This window comes from Phoxinus phoxinus (genome assembly GCF_949152265.1).
Source record: "Phoxinus phoxinus genome assembly, chromosome: 6".
In the NCBI taxonomy this organism is placed as follows: domain Eukaryota; kingdom Metazoa; phylum Chordata; class Actinopteri; order Cypriniformes; family Leuciscidae; genus Phoxinus; species Phoxinus phoxinus.
Genome location: NC_136881.1, coordinates 29525608 through 29542108, shown reverse-complemented (window position 1 = coordinate 29542108; position 16501 = coordinate 29525608). Strand labels below are relative to the sequence as shown.

Sequence of the window (16501 nt, the reverse complement as noted above, 5' to 3'; positions counted from 1 at the left end):
GTATGAGAGTTAGTGAGTGTATGTGAGTGCGTGTGTGTGCATGTGAGCTTGAGATGGAGGAGGGGTGAGTGTGTGCGTGCATGTGAGCTCAGCTGAAGAGAGGATATGTGTGTGTGTGTGTGTGTGTGTATGTGTGTGTGTGATTGAGAAAGAGAGTGTTTGCGTGTGTGTCTGTGTCACAGGGAGAGCGTGTGTGTGGTTGTGTGTGTGTGTGTGTGTGCAGGCTTTTAAAGGGTAGGGTGTGTTTGCATGTGTGTGAACACATACATGTGTGTCCGACTGGAGGGGGGGGGGGGGGGGGTTGGAGTGTGTGTGTGTGTGTGTGTGTGTGTGTGTGTGTGCTTGTGCACTTGGTGGGTTTATAAAGAGGATAGGTGTGAGTTTGTGTTCTTGTCCACATGTGCATTTCTGATTTGACTTGTTTGTGTGTTGTTTTGAGTGGAATAGGATTTTGTGTGTGTACGAGAGGGAAAAAGGAAAAAAGAGAGATAAACAGTGTGGAGATACACAAATGAAGGAAAGAAAAACAGATTTTGACTTGTGGAACGTGGAGGGATTAAAAGCATGTCCGTTTTGCAGTGTATTGACATGGATAATGAGTTACACAAGTGTGTGTAATCAGATTTACTGACAGGCTGGACAAGAGTATGTCCACAGAAAACAGTGAATGTTATTTAAATGGATCTCAGTGGAACTTGTCCATGTTCTCACGGTCGACTTTGTAAACGCGCCGATGATAAACCACTGGTTTACAATAAAATGAGAATGTGTGAGTGAATGAGCATGTGTGTTAGTATTCAACAGTAAGTACGACACTATGGCCCATGGCTAGGGTGAGAGTTTTGGGCCTGTTGACCAAAATGTCAGTTTTTTAAATTCAGTCAAGAGGACGTTTAAGATGCAGTCACATTTACATTTACGCTCTCTGGAGTTTTGACTTTAGTAGTGACTCACTTCTGTGTGAGCTTATACACCTCTATATTTCTGATCATAGACAATTTGCCCATTAAATTTCACTAATGTCACCATACCTTTAGATCCTCTATTAAGTCCCGCTTAAGCAAACTTCCTGGGGGGGCAATAAGTCTTAAATTTAGATATATTGACACAATCTTAATTCATATTTTTTTTAGTACAATACAATTACCAGAGGTACATGGCTTATATAGGAAGGCTTTTGAGTATCGTCTCAGACAAACGGGAGCCTTTGAGTAAAAAAGGTGGAGAACCACTGGTCTATTGGTCAGATGTCTTTTGTTATGCAAATTCACAGTTTAGAGTTCATCAGACTGATGAGCAAAAGACAAAACTGCATATGAATTGAAGTGATTGGAGCATAAAGTCTAGTGTTGCAGTGGCTTTCATTAGAATTGGATTGGAAATTGTAGATTAATTAGTAATGTTGTGCACTATATGCCTTTTTTTTGTTGGAAAGTGTTTTTTTTACAACTTACAAGTGTCATGGTGTGTGTTAACACACAGGAAGGTACATAGGAATATAACCCATTGAATAATCTGTACTTGGGTCAATGACGTGCATATTTTTGTGTCCAAATGCATTTCTTTCTTTTTAAAGTAATTTGATCCATTCGTCACATCCAGCACATTATTCTATCAAATAAATGTAGTTTGAATTAATTTTTTAGTACATTCGAATAATAGATTTTTAAAAATGTTTTGGTATCTTAAATCCCCAAAATGTTGCAATCGTCTGCGCAAATGAACAGACTAAGAAAACTGTTTAAAATGGTGTTTTAATAATAAGAAATTCAAAATAAAAGACCATGGCATAATTTCATGCTTGAAACCTTTCATAAACACATTTAATAAATATCAGTAGTTTTAAATTTGTCTAAAAATGTGTATATTCTTAAATGTCAGGGTGGCTTAAAGGTGCATTGTGTACCAATTACCATTTAAAACAATGACACAATGAAGAACAAGTAACAATAATATTCACAATAACATATTGTTTTACGGAATAATTAAGTAAACCTAATTTCTTCATTTATCTTTGTAAAGAAACCTCATTGCTTAACTGGCTACTCTCTGCAGTCTCAGACGACGACATATTTTCCTGTCGGCCACCGTAACTTCTGTTGCTTGCAATTCGCAACCTCACCACTAGATGCCACTAAAAAAACAGTGCACCTGTGAACACATAGGTATTTTATTATAAACTGGTAATAAGAGTAATAAGCATGTTAGTGCAGCATCCAGAGGAGCCCAAATGATCTTTTGTGGCAGAGTGAAAAGGTTTAGATCTCTTTCAAATACTGATAAAAAATAGCTACTTTTAAAGTATGGGTAGGTTGGTACACTTTCCATGTCAGGTACAACCAATGAAAAACTAGGAAAAATGCTATTTTATCATAAACTTCTTCATTGTATTTAAAGATTCTATGTATGAACTTGCTAGCATATAGGCTAAAGCTAATACAGGTATCCAAGTAGAAGCCTGTTCAATGTAAAATTAGTTTTAAACTGATGTGAAACTTTTTGAATTTTGTCAAAAAGTGAACTTTTTGAATTTTCTTGAAGCTTTATTTGTTATTGGCCCACTTCCATTATTCACATCAGTTTAATACTGCCATGTACTCTTATTAAGTTTCATAGACTTGTTTTTTTATCATCTTTGTAATTATCTCTATCTCAGTTCTTTATTAAGCTGACCTGAAATGGTGAATCGAGGGATGAACATATGAATCTGCCTGCCTGCATGCACACTAGCACACGCAAACATATGCTCTCGGGTCCAGATGGAGGGTCGGCCAGATCAATATCCAGTCGGCAAGACTAAGTCTTATCACAGCTCAATGAATACGTCAGGCACGACACACACACTGAACACATCTGTAACCAAGAGACTGCACATCTCCACACTTGTCTAATTAAGCATTCACAGCTGCATCTGTGGAAAACGAATCTTTGGCTTTCATACACTGCTCTATTAACAGCAGCTCACACTTTTATGTGGTCAGTTACCCTCTGTTGAAGATTTTATGGATTATTGATTTGCGAGTAAAACTTCTCTAGATCAGAGTTCTGTTATTATGTACATATATAGATTCTACCTAACTGATTCTTCTTCTTGAAGAAGAAGAGTGAATGTGTAGTGGATTAATTAGTGGTGCTTGCTAAGATGAGCATTATGTTATATTTCTGATGTGCTTGACACATGATTCAGATCAGTTGACGGGCTTCCTTTAGTTAAGCCAGGTATAAAAGATTAATTGTATAGGCGGTGCTATTTTTAGTAACAAATAGAGGTGCATTATATGAGTCTTAATTAAACATGTTTTGCTTCCACATTTTTGGTTTAGAGAAGTAAGACTGAATAGGATTTGTGCTGTGATTTCCATTGATCCACTGATGTGTCCAGGTTATTGATTTGTCTGTGTGATTTATGTTTTGTTGCTGATTAAGTTGTTCAGGCTGTCCGTTTAATGTGATGATGATGATGTGTGTGTATGTGTGTGTTTCGTAGACGTGGCTGTGGAAGGAAAAGGAAAGGGACACCAGTGAAGGTGTGCGACAGAGTCTTCGCCACAGAAGATGAGGAAGAAAGCATGTCAGAGAACAGCTATGGACCAGAGAAAGGTAAAATGTTTTTTTGTTGTTGTCCTTTTTGTTTCTTTAATTGATATGTAAGAAAACCGAAAATGATAAAAAAGAGAGAAATTGGATCAAGAAATAAGGAGCCAAGCTCTAGTGTCAAGTGGTATTCACACTGACGGAAATTAGCAGCAACAAAGTGACCAGTCAACCTCCAATGATTTAATCACTGTAAGTGTGAATGTACCATTACTCATTCAAGTAAACCATACAGCTTAACATTATATTTGTGTATGTTTCAGAGATAGTGTGTAAATATCTATGTGAGATCCTATTATATGTGTGTTGCAGGTGACGGTCGTGAGGACAAACACGGAGTCCCTGCTGCTGATGGACCATACTATGAAACACAATCTGCTCAGCTCTGGTGAGTGACTGACTGACTGACTGACTGAGTGTGTGTGTGTGTGTGGTCTGACTAGAGAGACTGCATGTGTGTATCTGTCCGTGGGTGTGTGTGTGTGTGCGCGCGCTAGGAAGAGATAGCGAGTAATTGTGTTTGTTGTGTGGTCGAGAGATGCAGTTGTGTGTATATCGAGGTGGGGGATTACTGGAATGCAGGTTGTGTATGTTTATTGCAACGTGTTTATTTTCTCTCTCTCTCGCTCTCTCGCTCTCTCTCTCTCTCTGTGTGTGTGTGTGTGTGTGTGTGGTCATAGTGCAGCACAAAAAATGTACATTTATAGCACAGGGGTATAAATTAGTTTAAAAAAAGAATGCTTGTCACATTTTTTAAACATTTTAATCTCTCATAACTTAAAGTAAACATTCTTTGTAAAATCCTGTTAAACAATAAGTATAATGCATATTTATAAATATATTAGCCCGTTGTATCATATTTAATATGCAAATTACTAGGGCCTATAAAAATTTATGACAACTTTTACTGAAAAACCTTTTGTACACAATCTTATTGATTGTTTAAACTTTTTTAACAAGTAAATCTTTTTTGCTGTGAAATCTTTCATGATTCGTATATAAGATCAACATTTACTGGACTGAAGCAACTTGGGTTTACTTGATTATTCATAAAAAAAAAAAAAAAAAAAATATATATATATATATATATATATATATATATCATAAAACATTTATTTATTTTTATTTTTTATTTTTCCATGTTAATATAAATGTTAAATATGACACAACAAGCTTTTGGGGAACATTTATTTGACCATCTCTCAATTATTATTGAATTGCAATAAATTGCGTATATGAGCCATAACAGTCTGATGTATGAATGATACTCAACAAAAAAACACATACAAGGGGTTGCGCAGACTTTAATGCTCTGCCACGACGCTTTAAGCTTGACGTCGACTGTGCGTTGGTCATGGCCTATTGAAGAATAATAATAAAGAATAAATGCATACTCCGAGAGCGCTACACAAGATATGTTTGATTATACCATCTGGATGCTCAAAATTGATCAGGACGTTTGCACGTTTTAAAATTAATCGCAACCCCCAGCGTTTGAGTCTCAGCTCGAGGTTCAGGCTTATTTTAACGACGTCATCAGCGACTAGTCGACTCAACTTAGATCACATAAATGTCTACTTTCAAAAATCTGAAGATTATACTGAATGGATACTGCAAGATTTCCCAGCTGTGATGTGGTTATCTATATCAGTTTGTTTTGGTGTATTGCTGTCTGATGTAGTTTTCTCCCATACAGTGTGAGTGAGGAGGGCTCTAGCGGATTGAGGGGATCTGTCTCGTACCCCCCAACACCAAACTGCCGCATTCGGGAAGTGCACTGTGGAAATCAAGTGCGACTGATTGTCATAGCGATCCGCGACATCACTAAGGGGGAGGAGATCACTGTGGATTACAGTTTGACGGAGTGGGGAGAAAACGCTGTGGTAAGTGTAACCATGACAATGGCCAGCACATCTCAGTGATACTAGTTGTATGCAAATTGTTGACATTTGATCATTTAGATGTGTTTGTGATATGCGTTTATTTGCATGGTATTTGATTTTTTTCATGTGTACTGTATGTGTGAGAATATTAGTGGGACTTTATAGTCACACTCTAATATTTTGTGTTGATGTTTCCTACCCCTCTCAGGGTTTTCATGGCACTGTGCCTCCTAGTACCTTTGATTGCAGTTTGGACCACGAGAGCAACATTAAAAAGGTAAATATATACGTTTCGTTTTTACAAATGCACAATCATAGACTATACACCCAGTTAACAAGCAAAAGGCATTTTCAGGCCTTATGCTGAATATCCTGTCCCCCTCACTCCTGAAATAATTGTTGCGCCCCTGGCCATCGGTGTAAATGCACCTGCATACTAACATTTCCAACATTTTCCTACTGTTCCACCCAGTATGTACTTCTTTATTTAAATTCAACTTAAAGGGCACTGGCAAAATGGGCTTTCAATAAAACTTGACTGCCTATAATGTAAGCAGTACAGTTTTTTTATATATATATATATATATATATATATATATATTTTTTTTATCTGTGATATCTGACAAGAGAAAACGGGCCAAATAGGTAGGAAAACTTCATCACCCATAATGCACTGGGCATGTTGCCATCCAAGGCCACTTCCTCCAGTCTGGTACCGCTTGCCAGAGTTAAATACCACCTTGCTTTATTAGGGAATACTTCTTAGCAAACGTTTAGTCATAATGGTGTCGACATGTATTGTTCCCTGTTGCAAGAATTCAAAGATTAAACGTTTGGTGGGTGTGTTATTTTCGGTTCCCAGTTAAAGATCCAGCATGTTGTAGGCAGTGGCTAAAGGCTGAAAAGAATCGTAAATACGAAGAGAACAACATGTTTGTAGTCAACATTTCAATGTTGAAACAGTGTTTTAGGCCAAACGGACAGGGAAACTGAAAGTTCTGTTAGTTCACCCGAACCCCCCAAAGCAAAATGCTGTCATGTACAGGTAAGAAAGCTATTGCCATAGTAGGAGTGTGCGATATTGACACAAAATTATATTTTGATTTTATCGATAACGATAATTAGACGATATTTTGCTTAGTGTTTATTCTGTTGATACCTTGGCAGATTTAGGACTGCCATGGACAGCTGACTCCTAAAGTTTTTGATATCTTCATATTCTGTGTGGTGGTCAGTTCATAGCAGTGACAGAAATCATCTTTTCCAATAAATGTAAATATATTTTTACATTTCAAGTGCATTTTTACCTTTATAGGAATATGTTTTACCTAATAAATGTATGCATCATCTTTTGTATCAAATTGTTACATTTAATCAATGAATTAATTTAGAATAATAAAACACAATAGGGATGTTACCAATGTAAACAATGTTTAAAAAATTATCCTTGCAATGCAGATGAAACAGAAGCTGCATCTGAAGTGGCATTTAGATGCATTTACAGACTGTTTAATGCAGACCAGTGGGGGCATTAATGCATTTAACATGCAGTTACAAATGCATGTTTTGTTTTTGACGTTTTAAACAGAAAACGTTGAATATTGATATTTTGAAATGAAAAGAGACTTTAAATATGAGATTAAAACTGCCAGCAGGTGGCAGCAAGTCACTGTTAATGAGTGAGTCATTGGCTGCGTCCGAAATCACATACTCTCTCGGAGGTAGTACTTATTTTGACTATGAGTAATTACTTCAGGGCTACTAAAAAAAAGTATGTTCTATATAGTATCATATGCACACCATATCTTGCTGGAAGTAGTAGGTCATCCAGGTACTTTTTTGCCTACTCTTTTATCACAACTGTGAATTTGGGCTTTTGTCACATACTGTTTTTCGTCTACTATATAGTAGGGAAGTATGCGATTTCGGACGTAGCTATTGAGATTCAACTGATTCATTCAAACGGCTGATTCATTAAAGAACTAAGCATTTGACTGTCTTAATAATTAGTGAATCATTGAATCCTTTTGTCAAACAATTAATTAATGTTTTAATTAATTAATTAATGTTACATTCTTGTTTATTGAACTGTGTATACAATTTGTAATTGTGCTGATATTTGGAGAAAAAAATGTAACTCTTCATGTGAGGTTGATTTAACTATATTAAATTATATAAATATAAATGACATGCAGAGGTATTTTTGCCCCTTATCTTGAATATTCAGGGCATTTTAATAGGCTAAATCATGCAGTGAAAGAATGCACAAACACACTAGTCTAACACACTAGACTACGTCATGTAGTGTATGCATGTGCTCTCTAGATGTGCTTCTGTAAAAGTGAGGGAGATACTCGATAATGTCAGACCGTCTGTCATTAAACCAACAATCACAATATTATCAGACGATATATATTGCACACCTCTGTGGCATAGTATTTCATTTTGACCAAAATGCAGTTTAAAGAGTAGGCATAGTATGACACAATTTTCAGTGATAAACCTTACCTTTAAATTAATTGTTCTGTTAATAACGCTCTGTCGAGCCAACTGTCCGTGAGCAGGGATACAAAAATGCTGAGGTATATTAGTTTTCACGAAAGCCCTGGATATTTACATATTCAACCGATTTTGTGGTTTTAAAATTGGTAAAGTCAGTGGCGTAGCATGTGAGTATACAAGCTATGCATGTGCTTATGGGCCCAGGCGGATTTGGGGGCCGCTGTGTGAACCATCCATTTTCTAATTGCCTTTAAAAAAACGGATGTAATTAACAACATGCCAGTTGACAATTTAATGAAGGTTAAGACAATAATAGCAATTAATCGACAAAAAGGATGACAATTTAAATTCGTCTAGATACTCCTGAGGGTCACTTCATCCTAGTCAAAAGCCTCTTCAAATTGAGTGCTGGTGGTGTTCAGTCATTTCCTGGTGGATAAAATTAAGTTCTGCTCTACAGTTTTCACTTTCAGTCATGAGACTTATAAGTTTGATATTTAAGTAGGTGTTCACCTCATTTCAAACACCTCATTTCAATCCCTTTCAGATTACCTAGTCTTTAACAGATTTTTGAAATGTATGTGCTTTTTTCTCTCTTAGGAGGAAGAGTCCTGCCCAATTCCACTTTCTCTTTCTGTGTCGGAATACATCACACCTTCCTGGTCTCTCTCTCCTTCGTCCTCCCCTCTCTCTCACTCTGAGCCCAGTGATTCAGACCTCGACTCGGATGATGCCAATGGAGAGATGCACATGCGAACACCTCACCGCCGCAAGAGGCACAAAGCCCTCTCCTCTCCTGCTGCACATGCCAAGAGAAAGGCACCTCAACGATCCCCCAGACATCCTCCCTCATTTCCACTTTCCATCCCAACCTCCCCTCAGCAGACCACTGCTCGTTCCAGATCTGTGTTTAAGTGCCCACCGCCTGCAGGAGTTCCTTCTAATAGTGTCAAAGTGTCAGTGGGTCGTGGGCAGAGCACCATGGCACAGAAACAGCGCTGTGTCTACTGTGGCCGTCACTTCCGATCTCTCCCACGCCATCTGAACAAACACCATGCCCACCAGCCTGATGTGCGCTCTGCCCTGGAGCAAGCACGCGCCTCTGGTAACTCTCATTGTGTACACTCATCTCTCCCATCATCGAGCAAACATTCCCAATGCCTCCAAGTAGCTCCTGTGTCAGGTGTAGTGGTGGAAACGCCACACTCACCTCCTCCTTTGTCTCCAGTCAGAAGGAGCCCTGCCTTCTCTAGCCCTATTCGCAAAAGTCTTGCCCCAGCTCTGACAACTCCGCCCAGAGGAGGAGGTGTTCCAGTGTCTGTGTTAAAGAGGAGCCCACCTACTTCTGCTAATCCTCCCAGAAAAGGAGGACGAAAAATAAAAAAGGAGAATGAGGAGATAGACATTTTTGTGAAGACAAAAGAGGTGGTGCCCACTTCAGTGTTTGTGGAGCATGTGAAGGAGTCAGAATCTTTGAAAGAAGCGAGAGAGGACAATGGAGGGAGAGAAGAAGAAAGCGGAGCGGAGGATAAGACTGACCTATCAAGGTCAGACATTTTCAATTGATATTACACCATGTATTAGAGGTCTTCACGGGTCCACTTGGATCCGAAAACCCGAAGTCCGACCCGAGACCTGAGTGGGTTCAGATCCAAGACCGAGTGTCTCGGGTCGGGTTCAGTATTAGTGGCCTCGGGTCTCTGGTAATTTAAAATAAATGTGTTTTTTCCGAATAGACCCCCGAGAAGACCCAAATTCTTTTAAACTATGTTGGGCATTTAAAAATATTTTATTTAGAGCAATTTTTTGACAACGTTATCTCACTTTTTCTAAGTTCTCTCTGTATCCGCACTTCTATGTGCAATGTGCATAGGACTCTACGCACGGTTGCTCCACATTTTTGCCTACCGTTACAAGTGCAGTCAGCATGGATTTTAGACTCGCTGTTTGCATCATCTTTTATGGATTACGGTGAACAATGTCAATCGAAGTGGCATCTCTCACACCCTCTAGTAAGAAGAAGGGCTTTAAAGCCCTTCGCCGGAGTTGAGGTAAATAGCGTTGCAGACAACACTAGCGTATCCATGATTTATAAGCCGATTTAATTTGTATCAAGCTATCAAGTTTATTTTTCCAATACACAATAGTCACAATTGAAAACTCAGAAATAACTTGTATCCATTGGGCAGGCAAAAATATAAATTAATAATAAATAAGTAAATCTATAAATTAAATGAATGGAGCAGCAGCCAAATCAGTCAGCAGGACAACTGTATTTTTCCTGACTGACGGCTGGGCTGCAGCCTGTGCACACGGCAATGCCGTTTACGTTTGGGTCCAGTTGGGTTCGAAAACAAATGCCGTCGGGTCAGACTCGGGTCTAAATTTTATCGGGTCTGTCTCGGGTTGTTTTTTTTATTTATGCATGCCGGGTTTTAGGATTTTAGAACCCGAGAAGACCTCTACTGTGTATATGCCGAAAGCAAGTGATGCGAAATGACACGACAAAAGACAATAGAACCCATCATAATCAGTGATGCTGTCGACACTGGATGCGTTGCGGCACGGCAAATCCCTGACAGTAAACCGATGCCGTTTTATTTGACATGCTCCACATGCCTGCACTTCTGACACAAAGGTCAAATGGATTTGCTGCAGTCGCAGTCGTGTCCAGTGTAGACAAAAATTATTTACTATTAGAATTTATCATCCAGTCTCTCTAAACTCATGCATTTACTTTTGTTCTTTTTTCTCTTTTCTTAGTTCACGTCGACCCCACATGCTCCCACTTCTTTCCGCCCTCTCTTCCCTGGTGTTGTACCTGCGGCGGCTGCAGCACTCTGCCTTCATCTCTCTCTCCCGCTCGCCACAGTCAGCTGAGGCCTGGCGTCTCCTCTGTCACTCCAGCCTGGCCCTTCTCATCCTTTACAACCGTCGCCGTGAATGCGAAGTCTCCAAACTCACCATCACCGAGTACCAGGCCCGCATCACACCCCAGTGCCCCATCCCCATGGCACCTGGTGCCCCACAAGCTCTAACCCCACTCGAGGCCTCACTCTCACCATTCGAGCGGATGGTCCTCCCCCATCTCCCTCGCGTTGGGGTCCAAGGGAAACGTGGCCGAGTGCAGCCGCTCATCCTCCCGCCACATTCTGAAGCCTGTCTGGAGGTGCTTTTGCAGACGCGTGCTGGTGTGGGAATCGATCCACAGAACCCCTACGTGTTTGCCCGGCCATTTCATTCGCCTGCCACTCCGCTGCGGGGGACAGATTTACTACGCAGCTTGGCTCGATCCAGTGGTACGCGTTACCCACGGGCACTGACGCAGACACGCGTTCGCAGACAGGTGGCGATACTTACGCAGCTCCTGTTGTTAAGCGAGGGTGAGGAGGAAGGGAACCGCGGTGCTGCCACACAGCGATTGGAAAGCTTTTTGCAGAAAGAGTATCATGTAACGCAAAGCTGTGCAACCATCGGCCAAGACCCAGGGCTGATGGGTCTGATTGGTCGGGTGGTACTATGCGGAGAGAGAGATGGCGTCCTGTTCCGAGGAATGAGTTTACATCACATCTGTCTGGAGTTAGATGGTGAGTGAGTTTGTTGTGTTAAGCACATGGCAGGTGTAAATAAAGAGTATTGGACACATCAGTCATACTTATTTTCACACCCCTTTCAGTGTTGTCAGGAAACTCTGCTGACTCTCTGTCAGAGGATTCAGATGTTGAGCAGAGTAAAGAGAATCCAGAAGCACCATCTCCTCCAACCACCATTATGATGAAGAAAACCACAAACAACAGCAAAACCCCCCGGCCTAAGAAGATGAACGGCAAAAAGGCCTCAGGACAGCCCAAGACCGGTGAGTCTGACAGTATGATTGTATCATACAGTGTGACTACTTTGTACATCTCAGTTCCAGGGCCTGAGGATGACACTGATGATTGTAACTGCAATCCATGTTTACATGTGCAATGCAGACAAACCAGGGTTATTGAATTAAATAAAACAAATAAACAAAAACACAGATTTTGCAACCTTTGTACAGTGTAGCTAAACTAACTAAGAATAGTTGAGAGCAAAAAAAAGTAAGCATATGGCAGCTGTCTTATTCAGATTTCTTGTAACCAGAATATTGACATCTGGGGGCCTATAGCTTGAAGCCAGTTTAGGTGGCTAGCCAGGTATGTTTCAGTTTGGTTTGCGCCAACCCTGGGTTTTAGGCACCATGAAAGTGGCTCAGCTTTTAGCAGTGTTCGTCGCAATAGTAAGTTATGTTCTGTGTAAGATCTCAAACGGAAATTGGACCAATCAGCTGTGAGCAAAGTGACACATTAAAGCCACTCCTTAAAGATGATTGATGAAGATGACAGATAATATATAATATAAATAAGATTTGTAATCAGTAGATAAAGCTTTAAAAATGACTACATTTGAGCTTACTTGATCGAGTCTCTGTATACCCGAAAAATATATATACTGTATATTATCACTATATAAATTAATTTCCTTACTTTCACTTGCACTGATATGTGTAAATGCATTTATGTACTTCGTATTCTTTGATCTCTTGATCTTCGGCATAATAAATTAATCTTGCTGATTCTCTCGCGAGAAGTTTCAAGGCATACGATTGGCTGTTCACTGTTATGTGCATGAGCTCCATGAACTCTGGACCAAAGCCTGAGTTGACAGGGAAAGTTGATGATCAGCGTCATGGTACCAACAAAGCCTGGTTGTCACGTTATGTAGGCTTGCTGAATAAAAAGCAGATTGCGACACACCATTGTGACAATAAATGGTTTATGTGCATTTTTTTCAAACCATCTTGAGGTATTTTAATAACAATTAAGTATATGAATAATGTAGTGCTAATTGACAGCCTTTATTACAGCATAGAAACTATAAATAAAAATTGTTTTTGTCTGATTCTGTTGATAAATATGTTTTTACATGGGATAAAATCCATGATGACTTAATGCACAGTGTTTGTAATACATAAAGCAATCATAAAATTGTCATTAGGACAATATAGGAAAAAATATTACTATACAAATTATTGGTTATTGTTTTTCCAAATGTATTAACTGATTAAAAATAAGAGATAAGAAAAAATAGACAAAACCGCTAATGTTAAGGACATGATGGGACATACAATTTCCTGGAAGTAACTCATATATGTAGATGTTTGGTGTTTATTGTAAGACATTTTAATCCCAATTAGATTAGATGACTTAATAGACACTATCTTTGCGGGAAAAACTCCAGATATTGCACTGAGACCTTCAGCACAGTGCTGGCTCGTGTGTGTGTGTCTGTGTGTGTGTGTGTGCCTGGGAGAGCTTCAGTGAAGTGTTTGCATAGGAATAATGATTAACATACATTCTCCTCTCTGTCTCAGGGAAACGTGGTGTGCTAAAGCGGCCTTGGTCTGAAGCAGAGCGGGCAGCTGTTGAGTCCCACCTGGTGCAAAACATTATGGAGCTGCGTGTGCCCGCCAAAGCGGACTGTGAGCGCTGCCTGCAGCTCTGCCCCCTGCTGGTCACTAACCACCGGGACTGGAGGGCTGTTAAATTCTACTGCCACAACCGTATACAGCTGCTCAAGAAAAGCCAGCACAGTCTGCCCTGTCTGTCTGCTGGGGCCGTGAATCAGCACGATGCTGGGAAGGGTCATCCAATAACAGCAGATGAATAAGGGAGGGAATGTGAGGAGGTGCTGAGTGAACATATTTATATGGTACAGTCACAGTAAACTGTACAAATGCTTTAATTAATGTGATGTGCGTGATTTGTGTCCAGTGTCTGAAACGGAAAATGGTACCACTCTGGTAAGCAGACGGAAATGCACACCTACCTTGTGTACCTTTCCAAAATACGAAAATAACACTTTTTTTGTTTGTTTGTTTGTTTTTTGTCTGCACATTACCAGTTTCTGTTGCTGGCTTGAAAGTAGATTTACATTTTTGACCAGCTGAAAGTCTGAATGGCTTTGCTCTCCCTTTGGCCATGCCTACATCTCACCAAAAACAGAGAAAGAGGCAGACTGAGCAACCTGTGCCTTTATGGGAGTCAAACATTATAATTTTATTCACATTTGCAGTGACACCTTTTCTGCTACATGCAGATACTATATTTATTATTGAAATGAAGGAATATACACAAGAAATTGAAGATAAAAAGATTCTCATCCAAGTCCTACCATCTTTGTTCATTAAAATGACAAAGGTAAATTCAAATAACTTTAATTTAATTTAAACCGTTATAAACAGTTCATAAATCCCATTCCATAATTGAGCTTAACTTTTTTCCGTTTTTTCCAGGTTTTTATTTTCCCATTTCAAGCCTTGTTTGATTTGAGATAAATAGTTCTGTACTCATTTGCTCATGTTGTCAAACCAGTATGGCATTCCTTCCGCAGTAAAAACGCAAACTGAGACATTTTGAAGATTTTTTTACTATGCAATTACAATTAATAAATGCAATTACATTTAACAATTCCATATAGATCAGTTTGATGTTTATGCATAATTAATCATAATTGCATGAACAAAAATGACCAGAACATTCTTTAGAATTTCTCTTTTGTGTCATACTGAAAGTCATACTGGTATGGAACAACATGAGGGTGAGGGTTTATTTTTGGTAAATGTTCCATTAATTTAAATCTGTTGAAACGTTATTGAAGATATAGTTATGGATATTCCATGATATCTTTTTCCATATATTTCAATGCAAATATTGATTAGCTTGTTCAGCATTGAAAAAATGAACATCTATCTCTCATGTAATTCTAGAAATATATATATTCATCCATCAAATCCATTTCAAAACTTAAACTGTGTATTGGAAACACATGATAACCACACGTAACACCTCAGTTAATACTTTTTATATCTATATCTCGCTGTTTTGTTATCTGTCCTTTCAGACTTTGCGATGTATGTATGTACTCACATATATATTGTCATTGCTGTTGATAGTGGTATTGTTATTACTATTAAATATTACTGTGGCAATTGTTTTTCATTTCCACTTCATGTACATACTGAATGTAAATATTTGCAGAAAAAAGAGCACGATGTACATCCATTCGTAGGCAAGACGAGCTTGTATTTGTTTTGTCTTTGTGTTTTTCTAAGTTCTATGAAATAAAAAAATAAAAAAAAAACTTTTTGTTTGTAATTTTAGACTTGGTCTTGTTTATGCTGCCCTCAAAGAGCAGATAAAAATCCTCACAATTCAGTTCAAAGACACATATTTCAATAAAGTGATTTGTACTACATTAATTTTAAAAATCAAATGGTAATTTACCATTGTTGTTTATTACATTAACATTTTTCAATTGTTTTTGTAAGCGCAAGTAATTTTTCCTTATTGATCACGGTGTCGTTGCACTCTGCTCTGAAAGGTTTAATTGGATAGTGGCACACAGTTATTAGTTTTGCTTTAAAACAGTCCAAAAAGATTTGTTTGCATTAAATTCTGTTGTAAATCAAGTCCCTGCTGTCTCTTGTAGATCTTTAAAGAGAGAGTGGATTTATTATTAGCTTACCAATTTCATTTTCACTGTTGAATCAGCGCTCAGAAGGTCAATTTAAAACCAGTAAGAACATGAAAAACTGTATTTGTTTTCTTATGAATTAATAATGTACTTTGCACTGAAAGATAAATAGAACCGCACAAACCGCTAAATAATAATGGCAATTTTGCCACTGGGACTGCTTTTATTTTCCAGTAACTGCTATCTCTTATATGAAGCATTTCAAGACTCTTTAAACTTCAAGACAACTTTAATCTCAGCATGTTATACAGAGTTCTTCTGTTAAAAACCATAACATTTGGATCATGATGAATTTGATTTAAAACAATATATACCCGGTTAATCTGAACAATATTCCTCATTTATTTTATTCCAGTAACCACTGATGCAACACGTTATTTATGTAATTTTAGGTATCACAATAAATAGTTTTTCTATGAATCGCCGTATGATTTTGAACATCCACTAGAGGGAACTAAACCATCATCAGAACAGTCAGTTTGAAATCTCTTTTTACAGGGTTCTTCACTTTCAAATAAAAAAATTCTGATAATTTACTCACCCCCATGTCATCCAAGATGTTCATGTATTTTTTTCTTCAGTCAAAAATAAATTATTTTTGTTTTTGAGGAAAACATTCCAGGATTATTTTCCATATAATGGACTTCAATGGCAACCAACGGTTTGAAGGTTCAAATGTCAGTCTCAATGCAGCTCCAAAGGCTCGACACGATCCTAGTCGAGAAATAAGGGTCTTATTTAGAGAAACGGTCTGTCATTTTCACATTTTTTTTTTTACAAATAATAATTTACTTTATAACCACAAATGCCGGTCTAAATAAGACCCTTATTTATCGACTGGGATCCTGTCGAGCCTTTGAAGCTGCATTGAGACTGACATTTGAACCTGCAAACTGTTGGTTGCCATTGAAGTCCATTATGTGGAGAAAAATCCTGGAATGTTTTCCTCAAAAACCTTAATTTCT

The 16501-nt window shown here is 38.5% G+C and overlaps 1 protein-coding gene across 1 annotated transcript in view; it reads left to right on the top strand.

Annotated features, from left to right (window-relative positions):
• The window catches only part of LOC307000392 (uncharacterized protein), a 27735-nt gene extending 12579 nt beyond the window's left edge, over nt 1-15156 (top strand). The window contains exons 3-10 of the mRNA XM_079615953.1: nt 3488-3600; nt 3907-3982; nt 5291-5477; nt 5686-5754; nt 8580-9526; nt 10743-11566; nt 11656-11835; nt 13375-15156. Of these exons, the coding sequence (XP_079472079.1) occupies nt 3488-3600; nt 3907-3982; nt 5291-5477; nt 5686-5754; nt 8580-9526; nt 10743-11566; nt 11656-11835; nt 13375-13670 (2692 nt within the window). The 3' untranslated portion in view covers nt 13671-15156. The remainder of the gene's footprint in view (nt 1-3487; nt 3601-3906; nt 3983-5290; nt 5478-5685; nt 5755-8579; nt 9527-10742; nt 11567-11655; nt 11836-13374) is intronic.
• The last annotated feature ends 1345 nt before the right edge of the window (nt 15157-16501 follow it).